This window comes from Cajanus cajan, chromosome 10, assembly GCF_000230855.2.
Source record: "Cajanus cajan strain Asha chromosome 10, NIPB_CcT2T_4, whole genome shotgun sequence".
Taxonomy (NCBI): Eukaryota; Viridiplantae; Streptophyta; class Magnoliopsida; order Fabales; family Fabaceae; genus Cajanus; species Cajanus cajan.
Genome location: NC_138526.1, coordinates 28364573 through 28384204, shown reverse-complemented (window position 1 = coordinate 28384204; position 19632 = coordinate 28364573). Strand labels below are relative to the sequence as shown.

The 19632-nt window shown below is 40.2% G+C and overlaps 1 protein-coding gene across 1 annotated transcript; it reads left to right on the top strand.

Annotated features, from left to right (window-relative positions):
• Positions 1–567: 567 nt before the first annotated feature.
• Positions 568–2115, top strand: LOC109792829 (aspartic proteinase CDR1). Its single transcript, XM_020352277.3, has one exon. The coding sequence runs from the start codon at positions 652–654 to the stop codon at positions 1945–1947; it is 1296 nt and encodes a 431-aa protein (XP_020207866.2). The 5' UTR covers positions 568–651; the 3' UTR covers positions 1948–2115.
• The last annotated feature ends 17517 nt before the right edge of the window (positions 2116–19632 follow it).

The following is a 19632-nucleotide window of genomic DNA, read 5'->3' as shown; positions in this document are numbered from 1 at the left end:
CTTTTTTTAACTATATTTATAGTATTTCATAATATTTATCTAATTCACTTTGTTAGCTAGATATTAGTGAAATATTATATATATATATATATATATATTAATAATTCATGCCGATTTTTTTTAGGGTTTGTTATACTTCGAAGTAGAAAGAAAAAAAATGAGTTGAAGACGACGACCAATGATTTCCAAACTTACTAGAATTATTGTTTTGCTAATAGTTTGTTTTATAGAAGTGAACGGAAAATTAGTGCGAAAATATATCATAAGAATATGTAATGCAGGGCAACGTATATCACATTCATATTATTTTGCTACGGCAATTTGTTCATTTCGTTATTACATTCATACTTTCAAGTTTTCAACATCTCATTTGAATTTTACATCATCGTATTAGCATTATGACGTGGATATTGTGACGCGAGAAGAAAAATAGTGAATATAATATAATATTAAGTCAATTTAAAAAGAACAAGTTAACTTAAAATATTACACAAATCAAACATTACATATAACAAATTGTCTTCATTAGTACGTAACTAAAAGTCTATAAATTGGCGCACTTCATTAATACGAACCCACCATTCCATCTTTCCTATCTTCTAAGAACCCATCTTACAAGTGAGTTCTTAGCTATTCCGTGTTTCTTCAAACATGTGTTCTTTCATACTCTACCTTTTAGCCTTATGTTCACTTTCTATAATATCCATCGTTGAAGCAAGTAAAACCCTAGGTAGCTTCAACATCGACCTAATTCATCGTGACTCATCATTGTCACCTTTTTATAATTCTTCAATGACCCCATCAAATCTCTTAAAAAATGCTGCCTTGCGTTCCATTTCTCGATCCAACCTAGTTGATCACCTCCTTGTGGATGAAAAAGAGTCAACCGAAACAATTATAATTCCAAATCATGGTGATTATCTCATGAAAATTTATATTGGTACCCCTCCTGTGGAAAGGCTTGCAATTGCTGACACAGGAAGTGATCTTATTTGGGTGCAATGTGCGCCTTGTCAGAAATGTTTTTCTCAAGACACTTCCTTGTTTGATCCAAACAAGTCCTCCACTTTCACGACTGTGTCATGCAACTCAAAACCTTGCACACTACTCCCTAGTCGCCAACGTGGTTGTGGAAATTCAGGACAGTGCGAGTATTTCTATCAATATGGTGACAAATCATTCACCAAAGGAAACTTGGGTGTTGATGCCATTAATTTTGATGGTGGCCAAGGTGTTAAATTTCCCAAGTCTATTTTTGGCTGCGGAACTTACAATGCTTTCACAATTGATACAGACGGAAAAATCACAGGACTAGTAGGTCTTGGAGCAGGTCCATTATCACTAGTTTCACAACTAGGTGATCAAATTGGTAATAAATTCTCCTATTGTTTGTTACCTTTTGATTCACCCTCCACAAGCAAATTGATATTTGGGGAAGATGCAATAATAAAAGGGGATGGGGTTGTGTCCACTCCCCTAATAACCAAACCTTCTTCTCCTACCTTTTACTTCCTCAATCTAGAAAGCATCGTTGTTGGACAAAAGAAGGTGCAAACTGGTGACACCGATGGCAACATAATAATCGATTCTGGGACAACATTGACGTTGCTTAAACCAACTTTATACAATGAGTTTGAGACTTTGGTAAAAGAAGTCATTCAGGAAGAGCAAAATCCTCCAAGCCCTTACAACCTTTGTTTTGGATATAAGGATGCTATGAATTTCCCTGATATTGTGTTTCAGTTTACAGGAGCTAACGTTTCCCTAAGACCCAAAAACATGCTTTTGAAGTTGGACACCAACTTGTTTTGCTTAGCAATTGTGCCCAGTAATCAACAAGGGCTTTCCATCTTTGGGAACGTGGCGCAGTTTGATTTTCAAGTAGAGTATGATCTTGAAGGAAAAAAAGTTTTGTTCGCTCCTACTGATTGTACCAAGTTAAGTTAACCTTATCGTTTGTTTCATAAAGGTTTCATGATAAACCTTATCGTTTGATTGATAATTAAAAAGCTTTTAATAGTGTTATTGTACTGATTACTAAAAAAATAAAAAGTTTTGATGTTTTTTATGCAATAGTATTAATGAATAAATTTCTAAAAACAAAAGAGTTGTTTATATACGTGCCTTCTTTGCAATTTTTACCTTGATATGATGGCATTACGTTCTGTGAGTCAAATGCAAAGGTTTGTTGGAACAAAGTTACACACACATATATACATATATATATATATATATATATATATATATATATATATATATATATATATATATATATATATTTTGTTTCTTTTTGGTGCTAGACTGCAAAATTATTACTTTACTTTCGTTGTACATATGTTGTTTGCCAATCCGTCCCATTAAAAAATTAATTTACATTACACTTTTTTTTATCACTTACTTTATAAGAAAAATGATTTTAGATAATAAATGAAAATTAATTTTAAAAGTTAAAAATTTATAGGTAAGAATCTATCATATATTACCTTACAAATGATCTATCTATAGTAAAAGTTAAATAATTAATATATAAATAAGAAAATAAGTGAAAATAATAAATTTCTCTATAAACACTTAAAAGAAGAAAAAAAAAAGTAATTATAAGTTTCTCCCATAAAATTAAATAAACTTATGTATAGCTACACTTAATCAGCTATTTAGAGAAGCTAAATAATTTTCATTAGTAGATTTTTTAACTTATATATAAAAATTATTTACGATATCCAAAAATTAAAGGCAATGATATTTCGTTTCCCCCAGCGAATGAGTACAGCATTGACCAATTAAGACTAGACGAGGGAGGGTGGTTGCTGAGTAAGTTATTTTATTAACTTTGTTCTAAAATTATATAGGGCAGTTTAATGATGAGCTCGCGTATAAATATATGAAAACTTACATTTCATAATCTTTATTATATACAAACCCAAAAGAATTAACTTGTCCGACCTTGATTTCCGATCGTAATATAAAGGGTAATCGAAGGATTTAATAAATAAAATTAATAAATTTTTTGAAAAATAAAATGTTTATAATAATACATCTTATAAAATTGATAAAAAAAAAAGGTTCACATCTTTCAACAATATTTAAAATAAAAACTTATAAAACATAGTTTTAAAGGGAATAAAATATCTCCTTAAATCAAATAAGTTATAATAACAAACAACTTAAAAGAAATCCAACTTAAACAAATATTAATCTTAGAACTCAACTCCAATGTCTCACTATCAGAACAGTATCCCTTTTTATTATTCTCCTTCTTAAACCTATCATCTTGTGCATGTTCTATTTTTGCAAGTGGCATTCAATCCAAATATAGGGAATGAGACTACATCTCATCCATCACAACATATACGAAGCATAAGGATAGTCACATACACACAATTCGTACAACAATTACATGATATACGTACACTTTCATTAGTTCCTGTCATACAACAGTAATAAGTTAAGATATTATATTGCATTTATCATCATCATTCCATCAATCACAAGTACATCATATTCATCAATTAAGACTAATGAAATGTATGCTCCTAACTATACATGTATGTGATACCAATCTTCTCATCACCATCGAGTGTACAAAATAGCCTAGGAGTAATGGAACAAGATCAACCCCTCAAATAGTGTAGGGACCACTCCACTAAAATAATCCCCACCTTAACCACCTCACTAGAGGATATCTATCCGAGTATTGTCAAAGTGTTATAGTTGGTCATGGTAGCCTCCCACTCCTGATAGAGGTTTCCCCATCAAATACCCAAGGCACAAGTAGGTGACTGATGATATCCCATCTACATAGACTCACTATCCTGCGAAACAAAAGCATGGTATGCATTGACTCAAATAATCAATTCAACCATACAAATCCATTCTCAACTCCTTGAGTGCTAGTCCACAACACTAGACTAATTCATCATATCTCATCATTAATATTTTCATAATATTTATCATCACAATGACTCAATGATATCTCAACATAACTCTTTATGCATCAACTCAACCATATCTCATCACAATATGCTACATTACATCTTAACATTACATCACATCATCATTCATTTCATGCATCATATAGCATTATACATCATCATCATAACATCACCACACAACATAACATTATACACATCATTCTCAATTCGATATCCATGTTTCATCACATATGTAGTCATAAAGTCTCGAGATTAAACACTCAAGGAATAAAACAACTCACAAACCCTCTATTTTCATTTTAACCTTCTACAACGTATTGTGGTCTATACAGGCTATCTAGAAATGTATCTATGTTATCAAGTTGATATTTATTTTCTTAGAAAGCTAAGATAATTATCTAAAATTGATATGTTTACCTCAAGAGTTGATTTTATCTCCTACTATTTTTTTTTAAATTACAAAGTCGTAGTATTTTAGCCTAAATCTGACAATTTGACCTTTGTTCACTAATTTGTTTATAACTTAAGTTTTAGACTTCTTTTTTGAGTGGTTTTAGTGTCATTGAAAAGCTAACATCTAAGGATAAAATCTTTTAAAGACATCGAAAGCCAATTCAGATTTTAAAAGGATGCACATGCATGCATAAAATAAGCACGTGCGGGTGTGCTTCACTAAAATTTAGCATGCATGGGTGTGCTTCACTAAGCACAATCGTGGTTCCCTCAAATTCGGACATGCACGGGTGTGCTTCTTTAAGCATGACTGTGGTGCCTCCTACATGGGCATGCTTCCTTCAAACACGGTTAACCATCCTTCAAGCACGATCATGCTTGTCAGTCCATAGCCATGGAATCGCATCGAGAGGTTGACTACTTTGCACATGATTCTCTATTTTACTTCAAATCATAAAATTATCTAATACTTGTATCTTCATCAAAATTAAACATCATACTCTAATAATTTTTCTAAATTAAAATAAATCACACTTAATCCCCAAATTATGTATACAATTCCAAAACCTCAAAATTCATACATAGCAATCGTAACCCTGAGAAAGTGTAATTTCAATATCAGTTTAATCAATTCATTAGATAAGAACCATAACATACAACCAAAATATAATTTCAATCATTTAGACTCATGAAATTCCCCTCAAATAGATAACCTAAAAGGCTTAAGGTTTGCTTCTCTACCGTTATCTCTCATATATGCTTAGGACTTGATAATTCCCCTTCCCTTACCTAGAGCTACGAGTCTCGTGAAATTGTGTCCCTCCTGTAGCTTTTGCTAGCAAACTATGCTTTTCTCGCAATCTCTTTTGCTTGATGTATTGGTGCTCCAAGGTGGGGGAGGTACCTGCAAAAGAGACTCCGATGCCAAAGTTAGGGTTTGCATGAATAATAGTCTCATATATATAATGTACGTACCTTAGGGTGGTTTAGGTTTGCCTTGGGCCTTGGTCCTGAGATAAGATATGTTATAGTATAATATATTGCAATATGATATGATATAGTTGAAGGGCGGATCTGGTCTGGGGCGAGATCCTCGGGTTCGGGTGTGATTTGCTCAAATACCAGACTGACGTCGCGCAGCGCGTGCCCGGGGTTGTTTTGTATTGCTAATCCGGGCTCGGAGCCCGGGTGCGAAGTACGGTTAGTACACTAGCCCCCCTAGCTCTGAAGGCCGTAGGCCGAGGAGCTAAGACCGGGCTCGCTAAGGGGGGAGTGGCTTTTGCGCATACACTAACTGAAGGTCTGCCACGTGTCGCAACTGTTTGTGTCCTGGAGACGTTTGAGTGACGCATTAAGGGAAGTGACGGTTGTGTAATGATGGTTTTGCAATAAATGTGTCGTTAGGTGTGCCCTTCGACCGACACGTGTCGCGTCGGTTTTGAATTTTGGGGGAAAGCTTTTTCTTTTCTTTTACTCGCGCCTTTTCATCTTTACTCTTTGCTTTCCTTCTGATTTCTCGAGTACGAGAGAGTTTTTCTTGGTTTCTTGCTTTCTTTCGTCACCCTTCTCCTTTGTGCTTCCGTCGTTGTTTCCGGTAACCCCTTTCTCGTTAGGGTTATTTTCTGAGGAGGAGTACCAGGTACTTCCTTTTTATTCGTTTCTTCTCTCTTTTTCTCGAAACCTTTCTGGGTGTTCCTCTCTTTTTTCTTTATGGTTGGTGGAAGTGGTGCCGGATCTTCTGCGCCTGCCGGGGGCAAGGCGCGTGGCAAGGCGGTGGGCGCTGGAAGGGTCACTGTTGAGAAGAAAGACCCACCGCCGCCTAGAGGCCCGGAGCCAGGCGTTCCTTGTTACGACTGGGTTAAACGCGAGGTGGCTGAGGTTCAGAGCATTTTTCGCTCTTTCCTTGAAGTAAATGCGTTTCGGAGAACGCATAGGGTTTGTTATTCTTCCATCTCCCATATGGTTCAGCTGGAGCCCTGTCAGGCCGATGAGGGCGTGTACATGGGGAGGTCTACTGATCCCCCCCCATTTCTATGTGTATCAATGTTTTTTTAGGGATTTGGATGTCTGTCTTCCCTTCACTCAGTTTGAGTGTGATTTTTTGAATTTTATCAACTCGGCTCCTTGCCAGTTGCATCCCAATAGTTGGGGTTTTTTGAGGGCTTTTCAGGTCCTGTGTACAGTTCTGGGTATAGAGGTGTCCCTTCGCGTCTTTCTTCATTTTTATCAGTTGAAGATGGGCGCTCCGCCTTACGGTATTCTGTCTTTGAGCGGGAGTAGGGATGGGGGTTTGTTTACTCCCTACTCCCAATCGTATAAAAATTTCAAGTCTGAGTTTTTTCGGGTCGCCCTTTGTGGGTGTTGACCCTTTGAAAGATGAGGTGTTCTACTTCGGCAGTTTGCCGAGGTTTCCGTTCTATTGGTGTCCCAAGCCGTCTAGGTTTCACGGTTTGGGGGATCCGCGGCCACCATTAAAAATCTTGCCACGCTCCCTCGTCCGTTGGATTGCAAGCTTGTTTTGTCACTTGCAAATTCGCCTTACAGGGAGAGGGGCCTAGAGAGTGAGTATTACGCGTTCTGGTAGGTTATTGGGGCTTGTGTGGTTGCCTCTTATTGATGTGCTTTGCTTTCTTTTCTGCAGGCATTATGGGGAGAAACTTGTGGCGTCAGCTTAAGCATCGCTACAATGTTGCTGAGCTCGAGGTTTCCGAGCCTCCGGAGGAGGATGCCACCTCTCTGAAGACTCACCGGAAGAGGAAAAGGGGGGAGAAGGAAGTCGGAGGGACCTGCGATGCCGAGGAGGCAACTTCTAGGGTTGTGGATGCGATGGATCTCACCGAGAGTCCTCCGGCTATGGAGGCTTCTCCGGTGGTTATGGGGGAGGCGGCGTAGAGTGTTGGGCCTGCTGCGCGAGACGCCGAGGTAAGTATTCTGTCTATTTACCCACATTTTCCGTATTAGCTTCGTTTTAGCTTGCTGAGACGGTACGGATTCCCTTGTAGGGCGGGGCTGGCGTTGCCGAGGTGGAGTCCCGGGCTGCCGGGCAGGCTGCCCGAGTTGCCAAGGTGGTGAGTATCATCTTTCCTGGACGTTCCCTTTATTTTTGTTATGTTGTCCGGCTGTCCGACCTGGGTGATTTTTTGCAAGCAGGAAATGCCGCTGAGCCTGAGGTGCAAGCGGGGAATGCTGCTAAGCCTGAGGTGCAGGCGGGGAATGCTGCTGAGCCTAAGGTGCAGGCTGCCGGGCTGGTCGCCCATGCTGCTGAGGTGAGTTTTGTCTTCTTGTTTCCGTGGTTTCGTATGTCACGTTGTTTATTTTTTGACCTGGGATCTGTGTTTTGCAGGCGGGGTCGGGGGTCCCTAAAGTGGATTCTTTGGGTGCTGAGCAGGGAGCGCCGTCCTCTGTCGCGGATTCAGCGCCGCAGGCGGGCTCATCACGTGGGTCTGCCTGGACCCAATACCTATCCCATCGTTTTGGGAAGGGGATGGATAAGGTGCGGCTGGATCACGTGAGTGCCTTCGCCGACATGGATTCGTTGTGGAGCGCGTGGATGACTACGGAGAGGTTCTTCCCTCAGGGTTCGCTGAGCTTCGAGGACCAGGGATTGATTGACAGGGTCGGTCCTGAGGACAGTTTCGATGCTGCCCAGGTCATGCTGCAGAGGGTGATGGGCATAATGAGCCATTGGAAGCCGAAGTGGGGTCAGCAGCGAGAAGACCTGGCCAAGCAGCAACAGGAGCTGGCTAAGCAGCAGCAGGAGCTGGCTAAGGTGAGAGGCCGACTCCAGCCGTGGAAAGAGGCGAATAAGATCCTGAGGGAGGATAACAAGGCTCTTAGCGCGACCCTTGATGAAGCGAAGCGGCGGGAGGCCGAGCTTCAAACTACGCGTAGTGACCTTGCGCGGGTGCAGAAGTCTCTTGAGATTGTGTTGCGATCTAATGAGACTTATGCTTCTCAGGTGGGGGAGCTGCAGGAGCTCGCCGCTTTCTCCTGGGCGCGGTCCCGCTCTCTGGAGGATGAGGTGACGTCCTCCCGTGACCAGGTGCGGACCCTGGAGGATGTTGTGACCTCTCTCAAGGGGGAGTTGGCGGCGGCGGCTGAGGAGCGTCCCCGCGGTGAGGTCGTTCTGGGCGGCCGGGAGGACGAGATTGCTGCCCTGAGGGTAGAGCTCGTGGAGCTGGCAGCGGGGAAGGCAGCCGCGGAAGGGCGGCTCGCCGAGGTGGAGCGCTCCGTCGTGGTGGAGCATAAGAGGGGCTTTCAGAAGGCTGCTCGTCAAGCACGACTTCTTGCTCCCGGGTTCGACTTTTCTTCCATGCATGTGGAGAAGGTGGTCCGCTTTGGGTGGCTAGTTTAGGAGGACGATGTGAACGACAGTTCTAGTGAAAATGCCTCCGCCTAGGCTGTCTTTGTAATTTTTGTTTCCTTTTTCTTTGTTTCATGTGCCGAACTGGTTGTAAATTTGAATTTATATATGTATGTGTTTTTCTTCCTTCGCGGCTGCGTTTGACTTTTCGACACTTGTGTGTTCTAAGGCATCTGGTGTGCTCTGGACTTGTCTTGTGTTTTACTTGTTTGTTTGTTTTTAGGCCTTAGGTGCACTTATGGCTTGTATTCCTTTTGTAAATTTGAGTGGCGCGACTTCATTAAGGTTCGTATCCGACCTTTGACGTGATCGTCAGGGTTCACACTTGATTTCCGCTTTACTTGCTTGAGGTTCGCCTTCGACCTCGTATTTGTGTAAACGGACTTGACCGCTTACGAAGGTTCTGAGGTCCGTGCGTGACCTCAGTTTTGGTTTATGCTCGACTTGGGAATGGGGCGTATCGCAACTTGGGCTTGGATTTGAGTGGACGATTCAGTTATGGTTCGAACTCGACCTTAAGTGATGATATTGGGGTTCATATTCGACCCTGGAGTGACATGTTTGAGGTTCATATCCGACCTCGGATTTTCATGCTTGAGGTTTGTACTTCGACCTCGGTGTGAGGTGAGCGATATAATGAAGGTTCAAATTCGACCTTTAGGTGGGGATATTGAGGCTCGTGCTCGGCTCCGGGTTATGTGTTGGGGGTTCGCATTTGTCCTCACTTTGTGGTGAACTGGCTAACGGAGGTTCGACTCCATCCTTTAAGTGGGGATATTGAGGTTCGTACTCGACCTCAAACTCAGGTGGGTGAAAGTGCGGACTCGACTTTTTACGAAGGCGTCGAGGTTTGTTGTCGACCTCGGCCTCGGGTTCTTCAAGCAAACTGGTCTGGTTATGGTTCGGACTCGACCTTAGGTAAAAATACTGAGGTTCATACTCGACCCCGGTTTTACATGTTTGATTTGACTAGGGTTTGTGAGCGATTGGATTAAGGTTCGCATTCATCCTTGAATGGGAATACCGGGGTTCATATTTGACCTCGAATTTGCGTGTTCGAGGTTCGTACTTGGTCCTTAACGAGAGTGCTGGGGTTCATGTCCGACCTCGGGTTTACGTGTTTGATTTAAGGTTCATATTCGACCTTGAATGAGAATACCGGGGTTCGTACATGACCTCGAATTTACGCGAATGATTGAGTTAAGGTTCGTACTCGACCTTTAACGAGGGTGCCGGGGTTTGTACTCGACCTTCAACGAGAATACCGGGGTTCGTGCTTGACCTCGGATTTGCGCGAATGATTGGCTTAAGGTTCGTACTCGACCTTCAACGAGAATACCGGGGTTCGTGCTCGACCTCGGATTTCCGTGAATGGTTGGCTTAAGGTTCGTACTCGACCTTCAACGAGAATACCAGGGTTCATGCTCGACCTCGAATTTGCGCGAATGATTGGATTAAGGTTCGTACTCGACCTTCAACGAGAATACCGGGGTTCGTACTCGACCTCAAATTTACGCGAATGATTGGATTAAGGTTCGTACTCGACCTTCAACGAGATTACCGGGGTTCGTGCTCGACCTCGGATTTGCGCGAATGGTTGGCTTAAGGTTCGTACTCGACCTTCAACGAGAATACCGGGGTTCGTACTCGACCTCGAATTTACGCGAATGATTGGGTTAAGGTTCGTACTCGACCTTCAACGAGAATACCGGGGTTCATGCTCGACCTCAGATTTGCGCGAATGGTTGGCTTAAGGTTCGTACTCGACCTTCAACGAGAATACCGGGGTTCGTACTCGACCTCGAATTTACGCGAATGATTGGGTTAAGGTTCGTACTTGACCTTCAACGAGAATACCGGGGTTCGTGCTCGACCTTGGATTTGCGCGAATGGTTGGCTTAAGGTTCGTACTCGACCTTCAACGAGAATACCGGGGTTCGTGCTCGACCTCGGATTTGCGCGAATGATTGGATTAAGGTTCGTACTCGACCTTCAACGAGAATACCGGGGTTCATACTCGACCTCGGATTTACGCGAATGATTGGATTACGATTTGTACTCGACCTTTAACGAGAATACCGGGGTTCGTGCTCGACCTCGGATTTACGTGAATGGGGGTGGTTCAATTTCGATTTTTACAGTAGGTAAGAAAGCAGTAGTTAATAAAGCAATAGGTGAGCAAAATGGAGAATGTTATTAAATGATTCTGGGTGCCTCGTTAAAAACCCTCTCAGTTTGGGACTGAGGCAGGAAAAGAGTGCACGGTTTCATTTGTACAAATGGGGGAACGAAATCTAATGGGGAGCGGTGGAGGAACTCCCCTTGCTTTCCTTGCCAGATGAGGAGATCCTCAAGCTTTCGGCGTAGCATTGCCGAGCTGTCTTCTGGTTTGCTCTGACGGAGATAATCTTTCCGTCATTCCCTGGGAACTTCATGGTGAGGTGCGGAGTGGATACCACCGCACCGAGGTGATTTAGGGTCGGCCCCCCGATGATGATGTTGTAGGAGGTGTTGGCCTCCACGAGGAGGTATCAAACCATGATCCTCCTTGTATCTGGAGGTGTTCCAAAGGTTGTCAGCAGGTCCACGTATCCGCGGGTGTGGACCCGTTCGCCGGCAAAGCCAACTAGGGGCTCTGTGTGTGGCTGGATTAGAGAATGGGGGACGTCGAGCCTGAGGAATGTTGGCCAGTACAAGACGTCGGGCGAGCTCCCTTGGTTGATGAGTGTCTTTTGTACTTCCCAGTTGGCGATCTCTACCACGATGACCATGGGGTCATCTTGGTTAGGGCTGATTCCCGCATAGTCCTCATCGGAAAAAGAGATCGGCGGCGAGCTCTTGTGCGAGATCGAGGCGGTGGAGTGGGCGCAATTGATGCTTCGAAGGTGTCTTTTCCGGGCCGAGCTGCTGGCGCCTACTCTAGCGAAGTGATGTATGGAAAACCGCAAGTGTACGGTTGTCGTCAAGTAATAAATATCGAATCACAGGGACTACGTGTTTGACCTAGAATTACTAGTATTTTAATTTGAATTTTAAAACAGATAGAATGTTTGTTTTGAGATGATAAGATCAGATTTTCTGGTAAAAGAGATAGTAATGCAATTAATGAATAAGATAAAACTTTAAGATAAGATAAGGAGATTTCCGGGAATCTAGGGTTCGCACAAAGAGTTCCAACAATATTGAATTATTATTTTCATTAATTAATTCTATTCCATCTTGAAGGTAGTCTTAACCTAATTTAATCCTTGCACCTTCTCAGGCTACGAGGACGTGTTTAATTAAAATTAATCCCTACTCTCGTGGTAATTACGTTCAATTAAACCCATTAAGATCTTTGTTAATCTATTGCTCCTCGAAAGCTTAAATCAACTCTCGTGATTTAACACTCAAGTCTGTTCCTTTAGGTTCCGATAATTAGGTTCTCCTCTCAGTTCATCCCTAATTATCTATGATTATGAAAATTAAGATTAATTGTTTATCATAATTATAATCAAGTTCTCCTCTCAGTTCATCCTTAATTAATGTTATTATGAAAACAATAATGTTAAAGTTCATATATAAAATATAAAAGAACAAATCAAGAATTGGAATAAAATTAAGAAACTGAATAATGCATTAATAAAGAGGTTCTCAGAGGCTAAGCCCTGATCCCAGAAAAAGGGAAACTACTCACAGGAGTTCATAGTAGTTCTCCAAGAAAAGAAGAATAAAAGAAAAGCAAACCTTAGAGTCGATGGCACAGGCGCCCAACCTTCTCCAAGTGTCAAAAACTAAAAAAAAACTGTCTCCGAAACAAAAGTTCTGTTCTAGGCTAACCTCATCTAATTTATAACCTAAAAGGGTAAAAAGGTAAAACTACCAAGATAAAAATTACAAAAATAAAAATAAAACATAAAACTTAAAAAGTTGGGACGCGAAGTGAATCACGGCCGTGACTGAGAATCACGACCGTGATCTTCTCTGGAGCACATTCATTCACCAAATCGACGCGAAGTGAATCACGGCCGTGACTGAGAATCACGACCGTGATCTTCTCTGGAGCACATCTATGAAGGGTCAGTGGCGTTCACGGGTGTGATTGGGAGTCACGGCTGTGATTTTCTCTGGTGAATCACGGGCGTGATTTAGAATCACGGCCGTGATTTTCCCTGTAGCTCAGCATTTCCTCTTTAATTCTTAAATCTTGATCCTGCTCAGAGAAAACACAACACATACCAAGAAAAGCATAAAATAGGAAAATGATATAAAAATTTATTAAAAACATGAAAGATATGCATGATTATGCTATGAATTCTTGTGAATTAAAGTGCTAAAATACGAGTAAAATACACAACATCAAATAACCCCAAACTTGAACTTTTGTTTGTCCTCAAACAATAATTAGCACTTTGAAAAAAAAGAATCATCAAGAATTAACTGAGCATTTAAAATCTTCACTCTTAGTCTCACAAGGTCCAATTAGAATCTTAATCTTTCATTACTTGCGCCAACTCTTAGTTTCTAAGAGTTTCATGATGTCAAATCTTGTAAAGCTCATTAGTCAAACGAAGATAATTTAACAGAAATAATTTTTCAATGCTTGTGACACAAATAGGGGTAATATTTTTATTTTTGTTTTTGTCTCACCTAAAACATTTCCCCAGTAGCCAATCAGTGTAGAGAGGATGATAATTTCAAGAACACGTAGCCTCAAAGGGGGTCTAGCTATTTTACTAAACAATTCCCCAGTAACTAATTAGTTCCCTTAGTTTTCTAAGGTTAAGAATATTCTCCCTCTAACCTATGACCTCAAAGGGGTGCTAGGTGATTTTTTTTTTTTTTTTTTTATTACCCCCCAAAAGCTTTTAAGCACGAATTAAAAAGAATTTATCTTCAAGAGACTATTTTTATAATTCTCGATCATTTCAAGTCTCAATACTAAGAACCAAGTGCTAGCCACAAAACCAGCTAATTTTTCAACCTTTTGTTCTGAGACTTCAAGATTCAATTCATCACATTCAGTGTTTTCAAAGACGAACAATTTCATTAAAAATATTTACTTTTCAAACACAAATTCAAGCTGGGATTAACTGAATATGTATATATGCATGATTTATTTATTTTTTTTATTTTTTTTTTACTTTGCATGAATGAATGAAATGCGTACATCCTCCTAACCCCAAACTTAAAGATTTGCTTGTCCCGAAGCAAAGAGCTAATGAATGCATGATAGATTATTTTGACAAAATTATAAAATGCATGAATATGCAACCAACCCACAACAGAAAGGAATGCTTGTCCCTAAGCATCAGAGTAAAATAAGGAATACGAAAGATCTCACTGTGGTGGAAAATCATCTGGATACCGTTGAATGTGCCATTGATACATTTGATCAACCATGTAATTATAATGCTGCTGGCGTTCATCCATTTGTTTCAGCCGGTTATCCATTGATTGAATAGCTGCCAGGATAGCAGCATTGTCCACCTCAGGTCCAGGATGTAGAGGGGGTTGTTCAGGAGCTGCTTCCTCATCTGCAGGAGCCGCTTCCTCAGCTGCTGGAGGTAGGTCCTCTAATGGCTCCAGTGGAAACTGCCGTGTAGCCCGGTTCTTCACGGTGTATGTTGGATTTGGTAACTGGTGGTGCACTCCCGACTGGGTTACTACAAAGTAGTATTTATCATCTTCATCTTTCGCAATGCAGTTCATAGAAGAGCAGGTAGCAAAATTAATAGTACGGCTTCCAGGGAGTGGTTCTAACTGGTCCAGCCAAGCGTGATAGCCAAGGTGTTTGGCTATAGTGGTAATGAGGCCGCCATTCACAATCGCACCGTGGCTGGTATTGGAAATACTCTGGAACTGTCGTGCCAAATGACTGCCAGAATCAATAGGCTCCTCTCTGTTTTCCATCATACCCCATAAAAGTAAAAGGTCGCTCAAACGAACCTTTCCTTCAGAATCACCTCGGGCCAAAACAGTAGAGGCAATAAAGCGGTGCATAATACGGATGGCGGGATGGCGGAAAGCAGAGGAATTACATTTTCCAGCGACCCAATTACTTGTACCTGTCAAACTATACCAAAAAGAACCAGGGTTGAAAGAACTTGGGGTTCTCGTGCTCCCTCCAGTGGGAAATCCAAAAATATTATTGAACTGAGCCAGGGTTAATTCGTGTTCTTGGTTAAACATACGGAAAGAAATCAAACCTTCAGAACAATTTGGCCCAGATAATATTTCCGTGTGGAGAGAGCTCAAGAACTCAAGAACTAGTCGAGGATAAACAACATCATTATGCATGGTAGCAAAGGTTGTCCACCCAATGTTAGTTAACATGAAATTGATATCAGCACGTAAACCCAACTTACGAATAAATGGGAAGTCGAGATACCTGGTAGGATGGATAGTGCGGAAGCGTAATACCTCGTTCCGCTCACGCTGTTCATCGTTCCGATAGAACCTCGGAGGAAGGTGCGGAATTTCACTTGCTTCTTCCTCGTAACTGTGGGTATCGGAAGCGGTGGAGGACGAACCAACGGTACGGGTGCGCTTGGGAGCCATGGATGAACGGAAGGAGTGAATGTGGGAGGAAGAGGGAAGAAGAGGAAGAAGAAGTGAGAAGCTAGGGTTTGGGAGAGAAGAAAAGAGAGAATGGGCAGAGTTCGTAAGTTTGAGAGAAGTGAGAATGTAAAAGGAGGGGGGAAAATATATAAGGGAAAAGGGGAATTTCAAAAAATCACGGGTTGTATCTGTTGAGCGTCAGCAGGGAATCACGGGCGTGATTGGAAATCACGGCCGTGATTCTCTTTGTGAGTTTTCAAAAATTCAAACAGAGGAGATCACGCCCGTGATTTATAATCACGGTCGTGATTCTCTCTAGGGTTTTCCAAAAATTTTCCAGAGAAGATCACGCCCGTGATTTATAATCACGGTCGTGATTCTCTCTGGGGTTCTCCAAAAATTTTCCAGAGAAGATCACGCCCGTGATTTATAATCACGGTCGTGATTCTCTCTGGAACTCTGAAATTTTATTTTATTATTATTATTATTATTTATTTTTTTTTTATATATTTTTTTATATATTTTTTTTTATATTTTTTTTTATTTTTTTTATTTTTTTTATTTTTTTTATTTTTTAAGAAACTTGAGTAGGTTCCTGAAGAACCATAGAGTATAATTTTTCTAAGTGTTCCCCATGGAAATATAACTTCAATCTCTGTGCATTGACCTTGAATATGTCGCCTTTATCGTTTCTGATTTCTACAGCTCCATAGGGATATACTTTTTGAACTGTAAAAGGCCCTGACCATCTTGACTTCAATTTTCCAGGAAACAATCTGAGTCTGGAATTAAATAATAGCACCGAGTCCCCTTGCTTGAATTCTCTTCTATGTATATGCTTGTCATGCCACCTCTTTGTTCTTTCTTTGTAAATCTTAGCATTTTCATATGAGTCTAATCTGATTTCATCAAGCTCATTGAGTTCCAATTTCCTTTTTTCTCCAGCATCCTTTAGGTCATAGTTGAAGTATTTTGTTGCCCACAAAGCCTTGTGTTCTAGCTCTACAGGAAGATGGCAAGATTTGCCATAAATCAGCCTAAATGGAGACATGCCAATAGGTGTTTTGTAAGCAGTCCTGTAGGCCCAAAGAGCTTCATCTAATCTTAAAGACCAGTCCTTTCTTGTTGTAGATACAGTCTTCTCAAGAATCTTTTTGATTTCTCTGTTGGATATTTCTACCTGTCCACTTGTTTGAGGGTGATAAGGTGTACCAACCTTGTGAGTGACTCCATACTTTTTTAAGAGAGATTCAAACTTTCTTTCAATAAAATGTGAGCCTCCATCACTGATCACAGCTCTTGGGACCCCAAATCTTGGAAATATAATTCTTTTGAAGAGTTTAATGACAGTATTTGAATCACTAATTTGAGCGGGAATCGCTTCTACCCACTTGGACACATAATCAACTGCAACTAATATGAACTTGTAACCTTTAGAACTAGGGAATGGTCCCATGTAATCTACTCCCCATACATCAAAAATTTCTACTTCTAAAATCCCATTTAATGGCATTTCATGTTTCCTGGATATATTCCCTGATCTTTGGCATTGGTCACAAGAATTTACCATCTTCCAAGTATCCTTAAATAAGTTTGGCCAGTAAAAACCAGATTGTAGAATTTTAGCTGCAGTTTTTGACGTACTAGCATGCCCTCCATATGCGGAAGAATGACATGAGTGAATGATGTGAGGAGCTGCTTCTTCTGAGATACACCTTCTGTAGATACCATCTCTACACCTCTTATATAGGTAAGGTTCATCCCAAATAAAGCTGTTAAGGTCACTAAAGAATTTCTTCTTTTGTTGATAATTAAAGTCTTCAGGAAGGACTCCACATGCTAAGTAATTCACATAATCTGCATACCAGGGACTGTTTTTCACAACAACTGCTAAAAGCTTTTCGTCTGGGAAGCTGTCATTAATAGGGAGTTCCTCCTTTGTTGCTTGGTCTTGTGGAAGTCGAGAGAGATGATCAACTACTACATTTTCTACTCCCTTTCTGTCCACAATCTCTAAATCAAATTCTTGTAAAAGGAGAATCCATCTGAGGAGCCTAGGTTTAGCATCCTTTTTATTAAAAAGATACTTTAGGGCAGAGTGATCTGTGTAAACAATAACCTTAGACCCCACAAGATAAGATCTGAACTTTTTAAAAGCATAGACGACTGCTAACAATTCTTTTTCTGTTGTTGCATAATTGGCTTGGGCTTCATCAAGAGTCTTGCTGGCATAGTATATAGCATGAACCTTCTTGTCCTTTCTTTGTCCCAATACAGCTCCTATAGCATAGTCACTTGCATCACACATGATTTCAAAAGGAAGGCTCCAGTCAGGAGTTTGCAGAATAGGAGCTGTAGTGAGAGCTTCTTTCAACCTGTAGAATTCATTCTTACAAGAAACATCAAAGTTAAAAGGTACCTCTTTCACAAGTAGATTAGATAATGGTTTAGAGATTTTTGAAAAATCTTTAATAAACCTTCGGTAGAAACCGACATGCCCTAAGAAACTTCTAACACCTTTAACATCAATTGGAAGAGGCAATTTATCAATTACTTCTATTTTTGCTCTATCTACCTCAATTCCTCTCCCAGATATTAGGTGTCCTAAGACAATTCCTTCTTGTACCATAAAATGACATTTTTCCCAATTTAAGACTAAATTCACTTCAGAGCAACGCTACAATACTTTAGTTAGATTTAATAGACAGTCATCAAAGGAAATACCATAAACTGAAAAGTCATCCATGAAAACTTCCATCTCTTTTTCTAATAAATCACTAAAGATTGCAGTCATACATCTTTGAAAGGTAGCAGGTGCATTACATAGGCCAAAAGGCATTCTCCTATAAGCAAAAGTACCATAGGGACATGTAAAAGTAGTTTTCTCTTGGTCTAATGGATGAATAGGGATTTGATGAAAACCGGAGTATCCTTCCAAATAACAAAAGTATGAATGCATTGCTAACCTTTCAAGCATTTGATCAATAAAAGGTAAGGGAAAGTGATCCTTTCTAGTGGCATTATTTAATTTTCTATAATCAACACACATACGCCACCCAGTCACAGTTCTTGTGGGAATTAATTCATTATTATCATTTTTAACTACTGTCATCCCACCTTTCTTAGGAACCACATGAACTGGACTTACCCAAGGACTATCAGATATAGCATAAATTACCTTAGCATCCAATAATTTCAAAATTTCTTTCTTTACCTCTTCTTTCATCTTGGGATTTAGTCTTCTTTGAGCTTCAACAGAAGGTTTGGATCCTTCCTCCAAGAAGATGCGATGCATACAAAATGAAGAACTAATTCCCTTTATATCAGCCATAGTATATCCAATAACTTTTCTAAATTTTCTCAACTCATTGAGAAGTTTTTCAGTTTCTTTTTCATTTAAAGCTGAATTTACTATGACTGGATAAGTGGAATTAGCCCCCAAAAACTCATACCTTAAAGATGAAGGAAGTGGTTTAAGTTCTAACTTTGGAGAGTTTTCTTCTTGCCAATCTGTTGAAGACTCAAGAAGACTTTCTACTAGAGGATCTTTTTCTTTACACGGGGGACTTGAATCGATCAAGCAAGCATAATTAGGTTGAATCCCCTCAAGATCTATGTGCTTTCCTCCAACTAGAAAATTCTCCAAGGGATCCCTCAAAATAGATCTCATGACTTCTTCCTCCATGTCTTTAGGCAATATATCAACCCTGCAGCAAATATTTTCAAGAGAAGGTTGTCTAACAGATTTAGCAATATTAAATTCCATTGTTTCATCATTAATGGATAAGGACAATTTTCCATGTTTGACATCTACTATCACGCCTGCTGTAGCCAAAAATGGTCTACCTAATATGATTGGTATTTGTTTGTCCTCTTCCATTTCTAAAACAACAAAATCTCCCGGAATTAAAAATTTACCTATCTTAACTGGAACATCTTCTAAAATTCCTATGGGATATTTTATAGATCTATCTGCTAACTGGATTGACATTGCTGTAGGCTTTAATTCTCCCATATCTAATTTCTTGCAAATTGATAAAGGCATTAAACTGATACTTGCCCCAAGGTCACATAAGGCTTTTTCAAACCTTAGATTTCCAATGAGACAAGGTATAGAGAAACTACCAGGATCCTTAAGTTTTTTGGGCAAATTATGATGGATCAATGTAACAGTCTCTCTATCATCCAATTTCCTTCGGTTAGCTAAAAGATCCTTAAGAAATTTAGCATATGTAGGCATCTGTTGTAGAGCTTCTACAAATGGAATGTTTACATACACTTGTTTGATCATATTTAAAAATTTTTCAAATTGTCTATCAAGTTTAGTCCTTGCTAACCTTTGAG